The 13665-nt window shown below is 26.7% G+C and overlaps 3 protein-coding genes across 8 annotated transcripts; 2 read left to right on the top strand and 1 right to left on the bottom strand.

The window, feature by feature from the left end:
- The first annotated feature begins 152 nt into the window (after nucleotides 1–152).
- Nucleotides 153–7667, top strand: LOC107064145 (retinoblastoma-like protein 1). Of its 5 annotated transcripts, none has more exons than XM_089178691.1 (10): nucleotides 157–546; nucleotides 859–1390; nucleotides 1475–1771; nucleotides 2237–2338; nucleotides 2606–2706; nucleotides 2797–3183; nucleotides 3262–3698; nucleotides 3792–4722; nucleotides 4792–4985; nucleotides 5839–7667. In XM_089178691.1, exons 1-9 carry the CDS (start codon nucleotides 409–411, stop codon nucleotides 4978–4980), a joined length of 3114 nt encoding a protein of 1037 aa, XP_089034817.1. In that variant the 5' UTR covers nucleotides 157–408; the 3' UTR covers nucleotides 4981–4985; nucleotides 5839–7667. The 5 variants fall into 5 exon arrangements, 4 of the variants coding, with proteins under 4 accessions (XP_015172017.1, XP_089034817.1, XP_015172004.1 ...); XR_016178651.1 differs by having other exon boundaries at nucleotides 158–546; nucleotides 4792–6012; nucleotides 6238–7667; XM_089178698.1 differs by having other exon boundaries at nucleotides 406–546; nucleotides 859–937; nucleotides 1153–1390; nucleotides 4792–7667.
- A 140-nt stretch (nucleotides 7668–7807) lies between these two features.
- On the top strand, nucleotides 7808–9246 carry LOC107073543 (uncharacterized). Its single transcript, XM_089178720.1, has 3 exons — nucleotides 7808–8149; nucleotides 8246–8828; nucleotides 8897–9246. The coding sequence occupies exons 1-3, from the start codon at nucleotides 8010–8012 to the stop codon at nucleotides 9227–9229; spliced, it is 1056 nt and encodes a 351-aa protein (XP_089034846.1). The 5' UTR covers nucleotides 7808–8009; the 3' UTR covers nucleotides 9230–9246.
- Nucleotides 9247–9258: 12 nt separating this feature from the next.
- On the bottom strand, nucleotides 9259–13619 carry puml (pummelig). Of its 2 annotated transcripts, XM_015316495.2 has the most exons (7): nucleotides 13457–13619; nucleotides 12014–12181; nucleotides 11273–11349; nucleotides 10988–11194; nucleotides 10562–10891; nucleotides 10380–10497; nucleotides 9259–10300 (listed from the first exon to the last, which is right to left on the bottom strand). In XM_015316495.2, the coding sequence occupies exons 2-7, from the start codon at nucleotides 12043–12045 to the stop codon at nucleotides 9868–9870; spliced, it is 1197 nt and encodes a 398-aa protein (XP_015171981.1). In that variant the 5' UTR covers nucleotides 12046–12181; nucleotides 13457–13619; the 3' UTR covers nucleotides 9259–9867. The 2 variants fall into 2 exon arrangements, with proteins under 2 accessions (XP_015171981.1, XP_015171991.1); XM_015316505.2 differs by lacking the exons at nucleotides 12014–12181; nucleotides 13457–13619 and adding an exon at nucleotides 11606–11990.
- Between the last annotated feature and the right edge of the window lie 46 nt (nucleotides 13620–13665).

The following is a 13665-nucleotide window of genomic DNA, read 5'->3' as shown; positions in this document are numbered from 1 at the left end:
ATTTTGTCTTTCTATCTAATAATCAAACACATTAGAAAAGTGTGTGTTTACGCAAAAGTAAATGTGTTTAGTTGGCAAACGAAAATCTTTCTTTTTCGTTCAATAAAAAATTAATTTAATGAAGGAAAGAAGTGAAAATAAAATTATATTAATATTAGATTCTAATAAATATTTTAAATCTTTTGATTATTTATTATAAACTACGTAAATTTCATCCTTGAGAATTTTTTTCTCTTAATTGTCTCTCTATGTTTCCCGCCAACATGGCAAATATGGCGGCGCTCGTGTAGTTTCCCGCCAAGGAACAGCTTTAGTAGGACCATTCTCGTATGGCGTAGATAACCGACACTTGTCTTTTATTTGTCCATATTATTTTAAAGTCATTGTTCATAATATTCAACGTGAAAAATGGGAGAATCGGAAGATATGGAGGATTCAACTTATAGTAGACATCAAGATTTATGTCAGAAATTAAATATGGATGCAACTGCTGCTTCTGAAGCTTGGAGATCATACGAAACAATTCGACAAAATTATACCTTGGAGGTGATTATAACACATTAATCTAATTAAAATAGAAAAAAAAAAACAATATATGTTTTTTCTATTTTATCAATTAATAGAGCTAAGTAAATTTATTTTATTTTCATTCCAAATAATGACAAACCCAATGATACAATGACATTCTATTTTTTATCATATATATGTTATTTTATTTTTATTAAATATTTTTATACAAATATCAATTCACTTTTCAGCTCATTTAATACAATTAACGTTATTTAAGTTACCTATATTATATAAGTAGGTTTAGTATAAATAATATTTGTATTTAATTAATAATTGTCATATTTTTAGGGTGATCAACTTCATTGGATAGGATGTGCTTTATATGTTGCATGCAGAAAATCTTCGACGCCTACCGTTGGAAGAACAGGTAGCAATGTAGAAGGAAATGGTGTATCTTTGACTCGTCTTTTACAATTATGCAATCTACCATTGATACAATTCTTTACGAAAAGTAAATCTTGGGCAGACATGGCTAGCATGCCACAAGATTTCAGAGAAAAGATTGATAAATTGGAAGGAAACTTTTCAGTTTCTATGGTTATTTTTAAAAAGTATCAGCCAATTTTTACTGACATTTTTAAGGATCCATCCGATGACATTTCAAGACCATCAAGATCGAGGAGAAATAAATCATATCCTTGTACTCCGTCAAGAGTATTTGAATTTTGTTGGACATTATTTATTTGTATAAAAGGAGCATTTCCTGACATATCTGATGATTTAGTTAATTCTTATCATTTACTTTTGGCTTGTTGTGATCTTATATATGCCAATGCTTTAATGGCAAATAGGAAAGATCTTTTAAATCCTAATTTTCCTGGTAAGATAAAGAGTTTAATTTGTATGTTTATTTCATTATAAACTCAATTAATATTCTTTTAATAATGTATATTATTTTTTACAGGTTTGCCAGGAAATTTCAACGATGAAAATTATATACCACCACAAAATCCAAATTGTATTATTAATTTATTATGCGAACGTCATGAAGCTGTTGCCGTTGAAGCAAAATGTATCAAAGAATATCACTTGAAGAATCATATTAATAAGTTATTTAATGAAAGAATTCTTCGTGGAGAACAATCTAATTTTTCTGGTATTTTAGAAGCTTCAAATTTTGATGGAAATAGTAAAGCTGTTAATAAAACATATGAGCAATATGTATTGAGCGTTGGAGACTTTGACGAAAGAATATTTTTAGGTAAAAATTCTTAAAATTTATTTAATGCTTATTAAATATTTCATTTTAACATATATATTTATATATAGCATATATAATTTAGCTTTCGCATGTATTCTCTGTTTCTATTTTGTTGTTATTTAATTTTTTCTTTTAATTACAATGCTTATGCAGCTCATACTATAGTATGTTAAAGCATGCCAACTCGTTTAACATTTTTCATTTAAATTCATAGTTGATGTTACTTTGTTAAATAACACGCATACACCCTAATATATACTATTTAATTCATCTTTTATTTCATTGAAACATTGAATATCAATTAAAATCATCACATTTCTTTGTTTTGTTTTTGTTTTTTGTTTATCATTACATTCAATCTAAAGAGATTATCATTAACTGTCTATTTTGATCTTATCTTTAAATAATTTTCATTTCTTGCGGTTAACCGATTTGTGTCTGCTTTGCCTTGGCTGTGGTTTGCAGCTGAATGGAGGAGAGTGAGACTAGGCGGGATATCAAGCTTGGAAATAGTTGGAGGAGATATTGTTTGTCGTACTAAATTTGCAAAACCTATGCCTGTCAGAGGTAGGTTTATAACTTTTCTTTTATTATTCTTGATATTCAATTGGAAATCAATTTTTATGGTACATTGATATATTTTTATATTTTTTAAATTATAATTAATTATATAGTTATAGACTTACCTTTTTAATTTATACATTTATTATTAAAATTGCGTTATCATTTTTTCATAAATTATAAAAATGGGGTCAAGTAAATTAATTGAAATCTTATCTTATAAATATATTAAGATACACAGAAGTATTTATTAAATAAAGAATTTATTTACAGGTCAAGATGCTAGTGATAATATTGGTTCACCTGCACAGGGTGGTAGTAGTAGTAGCGATGTTCACGATCAGTTTCAGTCAAGACGAGATCATTATACAGGAGTAAGTTTATAATAGTTTTATTTAAGTTAGAATTAAATGTCATATATCAAAGATAACTATAATTAAATAATTATATTGTAATTTTGACAGCAAATGCAACATTTAGCTCCTCCAACTCCACTAACAGGTCGCAAATATCTCAAACCAAAGGATGTGTCAAGCATAACTCCAGTTTTTACAGCTACTCAAAGTGTAATACGCCTTCAAGCAATGTTAGCTGGTCAATCTTCACCCAGCGCAAATTTATTACAAATATTCAATAATTGCACGCAAGATGTTAAAACATTTGTAACAACGAAAGTAAAAGAGATAGGGGAACAATTTTGTGCCAATTACACCAAAAGTTCAGATACTAATGAAAACACGACTCTAGATTTTGGAAGGAAACGTCTTTGTTTAGGACAAACTCTTTTTTACAAATTTTTAGAAATGATTATTAATGATGAAAAACATAAAAAGCCTAATTATGATATTACGGTAAGTATCCAATAAATTTATAAACATTATAAACTGTAATCATATATGTAATAAAACTATTTTATATATTTATTTTAGAATTTACTTATGAATGAAAGATTTATACGATGTTTGTTCGCGTGTTGCTTAGAAATAGTTATTTACTCATATAAAAGTAATGATAAGATGTTTCCATGGATATTAAAAGCCTTGGATTTAGAAGCTTACTATTTCTATAAAGTTATAGAAATAATAGTACGAGCAGAAGAACAATTACCGCGTGATGTTGTAAAGCATTTAAGTCAAACAGAAGAAAGAATATTAGAAGCTTTAGCTTGGAAAAAAAATAGTCCATTATGGCAAGCAATTGAATCTACCATTGGTGAAGTACCTAGTTGTGAAGATGTTTCTTTACCTGGTACATTAGAAATAATAGAACAAAATAATGCTGGACAACCAATATTAAAAAGAATTACTGTTGATCGTAGTGGACATAATGATGTACCACAAAGTCCAATTTCTTCTGCATCCGATAGGTACTCTTATTTATTTATATATTTGTTTTCTATCCATTTGTATATAAATAGTGTGAAATATGTACTTAAAATGTATTTATATAAATATTTCAGATTCCAATCACCAATAACGGCATCTGGTATTGCTAAAAAGCGTTTATTTCCTGATACTAGATCAACCGGACAAAGTGTTTTACGTGTATCTTCAAAAGTTGTAATTGATGGCAATTCACGAATACTTTTAACATTACCTGATCAACTTACAGTACCAAAAACTTCAACTCCACAAGCAACTATTAATGTATCACAAAGTTCGTCGATTACTAAGGAAGCTGGAAAACCAAAAAAAACTGGTTCTGTCGCGTTATTTTTTAGAAAATTCTATAATCTCGCATGTGTACGTATGCAGGACCTTTGCAATTCCTTGGATATTACAGACATAGATTTACAGAAAAAAATATGGACAATATTCGAATATTCGATAAAGGAACGTACTGAGTTAATGAGAGACAGACATTTGGATCAAATTCTTATGTGTGCAGTTTATGTGATATGTAAATTAGTTAAAATGGAAAAAAATTCTTTTACCGAAATCATGCGATGTTATCGTTTACAACCACAAGCTGAGTCTCACATATATAGGTCAGTACTTATTTGCAAAGGACCACAAGAAATAAAAGCACACACTGAAGCATCAGGAAGTAACGATATTCAAATGGATGAAGAAGCAAATGTGGCACCTCCAACACCAACAAATATGGCTGGAACATCACAAGATTATGGAACTGAGAGACGTGGAGATTTAATTAAATTTTATAATACAGTTTATGTGCCACAAGTTAAAGAAGTTGCTAATAAATTAGGATTGGCTCGTGGAAGTACTCAAACTCTTACGTTAAGTCCATTACCTAAAAGTAAAGTGTGCACTAATTCTCCAGTGAGACGTGTTACAGACAGTATTTTAACACGTACGCTTGATATCAAAGCAATGAATGCATCACCTGCACCACAATTAAGTTATTGCTTTAGTCGCAGTCCAGCTAAGGTATGTTTTCTTAAAAATATACTATTAGATACATAGGTAACTTTTTATTATAGATTGTTTTTCTTTTAGGATTTAGAAGCTATTAATAAAATGATGATTTCAATAAGTGCAAAAAAGATTGTCAACAAACGACTTTTATCAGACGATACGACTGATGTAGAGATGACGGATGGCGGGCCCTCACCGATTAAAAAATCAACGACAGTTGTTAGAAAATTGGAAAACATTATGGACGAACGTCGTACAAAAACACAATAATTAAAGTACATTTAGATTGATACAATCTATACCATTTAAGTGGGACTAAACAATGTGAAAATTTGTAGAAAAGATTTTTGTAAAATTTTATTTTTATAGATTAAGTTAGAAAAGATTGAAAATATTATGATTGACAGATTTATTATCATTTTTTTTTTTGTTTAATATTATGATAACTGTTAATCACAATCTTGATAAATTTATGATCAAACAAAATTAATGAACGTCAAATCTATGAATCAGCAACATAACAAAATATGTTCCATATATCAGTTTTTTTAAAAGAGGTCAATTTTATTTGTCACTATTAAATTAAAGCTTTTAATGAAGGTGCAATAGTAGTTACTGCTATACCAATACAGAGAAGATTAAAATACAGTATCTGTTTTTTTTCGATATGTAGCAAGAAAGAAATTATTCTTTTATCAAGTTAATCGTATCTGAAATAAAAACAAGCATTTTTCAATCGATCGTATAAAAACTTTTTTTTCTTTTTTATTATATGTATATATCTATATATATATATATATTAATATACAGAATTTTTCAAAAATTCATGACAATACTTTCGAAGATATACCAAAACATTTAAAAAATGGTCGTATAAATATATGTTTAATGTACATTCATTTTCAAGTTTATAGACAATTAAAGAAAACATTTGAAGTGTGTGCTCGTCCTTGCTCTGACCATTCCTATAAATGGGTAAAAATATTCTACGATTTAGAATTTTACTTTCCAGGGAATTTTCATTGTATAATCGACGTACTTTCAGTTAATTTCTATTTATACGGCCATACGCGAGATGCACGAAGTTCATTACAGTATAACTATTGAAAATCATTTTGTCAATTTCAGAATATTACTAATTGCTGCTAATATTATTCATGAGAATAAGATACTGACTGAACACAATTATGTGTGCTTCATGCTGATGGAAACATCATATAAAACTAAAACGTTCAGCAATTTGTTTTAAAACCAGAAGTGATCACTTGGAAATTTTGAATCATCTATAACTTGAAAACTAAGGTAAATCTGGATAATATATTCATATAACATTTTTTACTTATGTTGATACAATCTTATGAAGTATTGACATGTATTTATAAAACTGTATATAATTTTTCATTTGCATGTTTAGAAAATTCGTATATTATACGTACACATTTTATTGATTAGAATTATTATTAATTTCGAATGTGCGTAGTTCATTATTAAACGTTTATGATTTTAAAGAAATTTTCTATTTTACAGAACGTTCTAATTACACGTTTAGTATTTTATAATTATTTTATAAAAATATATATCGTCTTCATCTCTCTGTATTGATATTCAAAAATAAGCATGCGTTCCATTCATAATAATATGAAAATTATATATATGTGATGACTTGCTAATTTAAAATCAAGTAAGAATGAAAATATTTTTCTATTAAACTTATGATAAATTATTATTCGACGAATTATGTTTATAATATGCGACTTTTCATTAATAGTATCCACAAAATTATTATTAATAAGACTTTTTTTGATTTACGTTTCCTATAATAGTCATTAATTGTTATTGTCAATATTATTGACTGATTATACTTTGACTGAAAAATTTGTTATATTTAATTAGATAAATGTCGTATATCTAAATTTATGACTATTATTTGCTCTAGTACTATAAAATTGTAATGTTAATTTTAACAAAATATTTGAACATATCACTTTGTATGTATACAAAGTGTCCTGTAACTGGTGGTACAAAAGAAAAAGGGGGATGATTCTACATAAAAAACTAAATCTACGATTTAGATTGTAGAATTACTTTTTCATTTGTACCACCAGTTACGGAACACCCTGTGTATTTACATAATTTGGCCTATATATTACATTTATTTTCCTTGAGACATAAGGAATAATTAGAATTTCGATTACCAATGTACTTTTAGTTTGGAGTGTCGTAAGTTATTATGTATATGAAATTTAGTTTATGTGATTAACTAAAAACAGGAGAGAAGGATTTCATTATCCTCTTTTTTTAACAGTTTAGTTCTAAGCATTTTCAAATTCAATTGAAAGTCTCGATCTCATAAGTCTGTCATTTAATATTAAATTATAAGAGTTATAAGATACCCAAAATTAGATTTAAAAATTGTAAAAAAACATTTTCTTAATCAAGTTAAAAGTTTGTAATTTAAGTTATAAATGAAATACTTTCATTTGAAAAAATAATGTTTAATTTATAGTTAAACAAATTCGTAATTTATACAAAAAAACATTACTCAATTATATAAGATGTTTCATCGAAACGGGATCACCTAAATATCTCTTTAAATAACGTAACATTTTCGTCAGAAAGTTTTTTTTTTATACAAAGTCAAGTAACGGAGATATTCAAGTGTTCTCTTTATCGTGACAAAAATTTTAACGTGCAGGTTACCTCCTGTCGTATTTTTGAAATAATTTTTGTTTCAAATCTTTGAGAATGAAGACGAAAAAGATAAAAAAAAGTTAATATATTTGATTTACAAATATAATACATGCTGCGTGCGATTTTGTTTGAACGATTATGAGAGTTCCTTCAATCATCTTTTAAATACTGTAAAAATTCGTATAAACATTATATTAATCGCTACTTTTAATATATATGTACATATGTGGTATTATATCAAGTAAATTAATGGAAAGAAATTGAAATTTTTGTTCTTTCTATTTTTATGAACGTTTATAATAAATGTTTTTTTATTTGTCTTTTACCAAAATTAAATTTTAATTTAAAATTTCGCGCCTAAATACATGATTTACATGATGTATCGAATCGAAGGATCAATTTGGATCTTGAATGCCACCTAGCGGTAAATGAGTGAACTAATTGTGAAAGCGCTCCCGTGATAATAGACTTAGTGTTTCACGCGACGTGTGTGTACATATACGAAAAGTTTTATATAGTCTAGTTAAAAATAGTTTTAATATTTTTATTATCCTTTTGATTATAACCATTATTTTGACGATTAGTTAAGATAATTAAAATAATTAAGAATGCATAAAAATAAAAACATTTTTATCATATCTCACATAGTGCGTAGATTTATTAGTTCGAATAATACAATGTATAAAAATTATGCAATAAGACAAAGTAAGATTATGAATAAGTTTTTAAAACAAAATGAATCTAAAAGGTAGAAATAAAGTGTGCATGTTATTAAAATTTGTTATAAAATTAGTTATCAAATGATTCAAAAAATTGTTCTAAAAGTTTATATTTAATCCTGTAGAAAGTGGTATAAAAATAATCCACCAGCTGAATTGGATTTTCATTCAAGTTTGCTAAAGGAGAAAAAACCTTCGGTTCATGCACAGAGAAGAATGGTTGTACTTAACAAATTGTTTATGAAAAATATAACTGACTTAATGTCAACGTGTGAAGCTGCATCAGAGCTTTCAGAACGTGGTGTCGAAATAACAAATGTGAGTATTTCTTCAGATTATAAAAGTCTTAATGTATATTGGACATTAGAAAAAGTGGACGACGATAAGAATTGGCCAACAACAATAGAAGAAGTTTTACAAAAGAATTCATATATGTTACGTCATGAACTATCCCAAATGCATATCATCAGTAATGTACCAATTATCTGCTTTGTGAAAGATAAAATAATTTCTAATGCAAGAGAAGTTGAAAGTAGATTAGCATCACTTGACTTAGATCAAGATTATATTGAAAGCAAGGAAAAAACAAAACAATTAGACATTACTAATGACAATGAAACTGATCAGTCTGACAATAGTTTTCAAATAACATTACCAGAAATGAGGCATGATGTTCTAGGATTAGACCATCATAGAATCATGTCAAAGGTATAATTGAATAACTCTAAGTTAATAACTCTATTAAATTTATATTTATTTGATTTATTTATTTATAGGTTAAAAGCTTTAAAAATAAATCAAAAAATCATATTAATAATAAGGATGTATTAGAATCACATTCAGAACTAAAGGGACAACCTTTGTCTGCTTTTCTTAATAACGAAGATATTTCTAAAGGTAAAAATCAACGAGAATTATTTATTGAATTCTTGAAGAAAAGAAAGATAGAAGAAAGGAAAAAATATCGTTTAAGAAACAGACATTTGGAACCACATGTTCAAAATACATATAACGACGACAATGATGATGTTGATGATAATGAAAGTTACTTTGATCAAGACTTTGATAATGTGAAATATGATAATATTAATGATGAATTTGAAAAATAAAAATATTTTTAAAATAATTCAGAAGTTCATTGATATTGTATGTTGTTTTATTTTATATAAATATAATACTTACAATTAGTAGGACATTTTAGTTATTTGTGTAAAGAATAATTTAATTATATATTATACACACAACTATTTAACAATAAAAGAATAAGAAAATTTGGATATTAAATTATTTGAATTGTTAAATTTATATTCAAATAATTGATTCTTTTTCTTATGAATTTCAATTGATAAAAATTACTATATATTAGATAACATAGAAAAAAAATCAATGTAACTATAGTTGTTCCTATTTTTATCCAAACATATTGTCAAAATTGGAAAATAAGTATCAAAATAAGTCAGATATAATACTAACATTGTATTTTTAATAATAGAGAATCATAATTGAAGAAATTTTAGTAAGCTTTTATAATGTGACTTTTAAAAAATCCTACTTTTAATCAAATTATATATAACTATTATTATAATATTTCAAATTCTTAACATCGCATAAGTAATTGTACTTTTTGTTTTCTTTTCTTAAATATAATACATTAATACATGCAGGCCATGTATAAGTTCATATGTGCATATCTGTGTACATATTTTATCATAATAAAATTCCTTTTTATAAAATAATGAAATATACATTAACTAGATTTTGGTCGTTGTGCATTTAATTCTTGTTCATCATCTACTCTTTGAGGTTCCGATGTATCATTTTTTATTTTAAGTAAAATATCATCATCATCTTCCATTGAATATTTTGAAATTAAATTTATATTTGAATTTGTTAATAACTGAGTTGAATCAGTTAAAGCGCATGCTTCCAATACGTGTTTGTTAAAAATATCACTTTTATCAGCATAAACATGATGTCCTGCTCCTGATATAACTTGGACATTAACATACGATGATGAACGAGATTGTTTGATAAGTTCACCAGCTGTGTTATCTACCCAAGAACGACTACCATATAACAATGTTATTGGAATTTCTGATTTTAATTTATCCATTCGTTTAACTATAGGATTCTTTGCCCAACCAAAACCTTGCATCATGGCACGAAAAGCACTTTCTCCACTAGTAAATAAAAATTATAATTATATAATAATTATTGTAAATACAAATATGAATTATTATAAACAAAAAAAAATCTTACGATGGAGTTTGTGCATTGCATTGATGTATATATTGCGAAATTATTCCTGTATCATCTTTAAGTAATGGAGTGAATTTCTTAACTATGTCTGGCCGAGTTTTCTCAATAAGCCATTGTCCTAAAAATATATGTAATAAGTAATTGAATTAAAATTTGTATAGTTTATAAATATATATACTAACCAAATGGGCCTGCAACTCTTACTGCCCACAAAGGATTTAATGGTTGCACTACGTAAGCTATGGCTTTAACCCAAAGAGGAACATTTGCTTTTGCTACTACTTCTGAAGGTCTTTCTGGGAATCCCCAAGGATCCGCAAGAATCAAGTGTTTTACCCTTTCTGGATATTGCATAGTATAAGATGCAGCAAGGAAACCACCCATCGAATGTCCCAATAATACAAATTTTTCTAATTGCATTTCTCTTCTCCATTCTTCGATAGAACGAACTAATTGTTCTTCTGCTTCTTTTGCTTCTGAACTAAAGACTGGCCTACTACTCCTACCAAAACCTGTGAAAATTATTATACTTGTTTTATCAATATATTACAACATTCATTATTTGATTATATATAACATTGACATAAACAATAACAATAATTGATTACCTAAAAGATCTATGGCATATACTGGTCTTTGTGATGCAAATGCATCAAGATTTAAACACCAAAGAGCTACACCTGCACCTAAACCATGTAAAAGAACAATAGGTGTTCTTGGTGATTCTTCGTTTAAAGAGATAGTCCATATTTTATCAGCTGTACCAACTACAGGACCAATATCCACATACCATCCCCGGTATGCTGTTTTCAAACCTATTAATGAAAATATTTCATAAAAAAATAAATCATGTGTAGTTATGATTATAAATTTTCTCATTTAACTTTACTTACAAGAAAGTATTTTTTTCTCTGCAGCACGTAACATGGTTGAAGATGATCCCGACCAACTAAACCATCCCCAAAACCAACTAATAAACAAAATCAAGTTGTTTTCATGAAAATTAACTTATATAATTTGTTGGCTAAGGAAAGATTTTTTGAATATATGTATACAATGGGAAGTATATATAAATTTAAATATAAAGATTTTAAAATTTGTTCAAGTTAACCAATGACAAAAATTTAACCTAATGCTAATAATAAATAATTAATAATTTTTCTTATTAATAATATACGTATTTAAAAAAAGTAATACACAAAAATAACAGGAGAACAATTTCTCACCTTTATTTTCATATTTGAAAAAATATAATTTAAATATTAATTACAAAACATGATTTATCATATGTTATAATTTTGTAATAAATATAAATAAATTATTTATTATTAAGATTATTATTTTCGATAATCAAGATAATATTTGAGTTACGTATTTAATTAAAATCAATGATTTATATTTATTATGATTTGTCTCATATCAAAAGTAAATACGTATCTTGACAGTGATAATTGTGATGATGCGAGATATAAGAAGTGACGTAATGTCAAATATTTCTTACGCCAATAGATGCAAAAGCATGTTCATATATATATATTAACATAGAGTATATTTAAACGTGATGAAGGTTCATTCAAAGAAACATTTCGATTGACAGTTTAAAAAAAACATAGAAGCATGATTGTATCACTCACCTTTTAGACTTGACAACTTCATGATCAGCCATAAGTTTATTAAATTATAAAATAATGATTAAGTTTTTATCTTTGTCGATGAATGTCCACCAACAAAAAGCTGAACCTTTATACTCAAGTCTTCTATCTAATAACTGAACACTATACACACAGCTTTTACGTCGTCTGCTAAAAAATAAATGAGTGGGAGAATCAGCTGATCATTCATTGGTAGAAGATATTCCTACGACATCTATGTGTATTATGTATTCTATACACATAAAAAAGAATTGGCATTTAGTTTATAAAAAAAGGATACACAAACATTTAAAATACATATATTTCTCTATTTTCAATCATTCTGTTCATTACAAATGAAATAAATGCTACTCTTCTTCCATGACAGGAAACATAACCTTGACGATCATTCGTAATTATATAATACAAAAATTCCCGTCTATATTTACTTTTATGAAATAAATAATATTATATTTTATAAATAAATAATTTATACAAAAGTCATAAAGATAACTAACTTCACGATCGTTGTAATACCATTACGAATATTTCTGTTAACCCTGACATACATACGTACATTTTTAATGTTAAACACCACTAATGTAAGTCTTATCAATCGTCCTTATTTTTATTTTTATTTTATGTATCCATTTAAGTACATTTTCTTGACTAATTTGTATTTATGTAATGTAAAAAAAAAACAGAGTAATTATTTGAATGAGTTGCTAAAACTTACACAATTTAACGAAATTTATCATAAATAAAAATGGCTACTTTACACGGAACACTATTAATTATTGATAAAATTATTATCACTGGATTTTAAAACGAGAATATTTCTTCGATGCTAATTATTGTTTTTCTATAATGAACAAGATCTTTATTTGTACAGACTAAAAGTATGACCCAACATTTTCTTTTAATCACTGATAAGAAAATCCAAGCTCAAAGGTCGTATTTTCATACAATCGAGTATTGAAAGAAAATAGGAATTAAATATCATATACACTTACGTACTTAGAATTTATTGATATCATATCAGAAATCATTTCTTTGTATTTGAAAAAAAGAAAAAAATCTTGATTAGTAAGCGCGCCTCCAATATTTTACCGAATGTTGTCGAACATTCACGAAATTTACCGAAGAGAACTTTAAAAATGGTTTCGTGTTTTGCATTAAATTTATTAATAATTATGATAATAATTATTATTATAATAATGATTATACATACATACATTAGTTGTCTATTCATTACAATTTCCATTTAGTTTGATCTATTTCATTAGTATTTTAATTGGTATAATATTATATCTTGATAATATTCTCAAAATGGGTAGCCTTTTAAAATACAATTAGTTATTATAAATTGTTTTTTTTGGTTTTAAATCAATTTGAATGTACATGTATTTATATGTATATATATATAAGAGAAAAGGAAGAGCTTACCCATACTATGATATCCTACTAATTTGAACTCTGGTTGGATACTTTTTGCTCTTACACGACGCGAGCTATTCGTTTCAATCACCACATCCTCATTGTAGACTTGCACGATTCTCTTGATTCCGCTCAATCGTTTTGTGGTTTTAAATATATATATATACATATATTAGTATTGTAAAGTTTAGGAGGTATCCTACCTAATATGAAATATG

Source organism: Polistes dominula, unplaced genomic scaffold, assembly GCF_049000335.1.
Source record: "Polistes dominula isolate Pdom_NZ unplaced genomic scaffold, Pdom_raw_medaka contig_373, whole genome shotgun sequence".
Taxonomy (NCBI): domain Eukaryota; kingdom Metazoa; phylum Arthropoda; class Insecta; order Hymenoptera; family Vespidae; genus Polistes; species Polistes dominula.
This window is presented reverse-complemented; position numbering and strand designations above follow the sequence as displayed.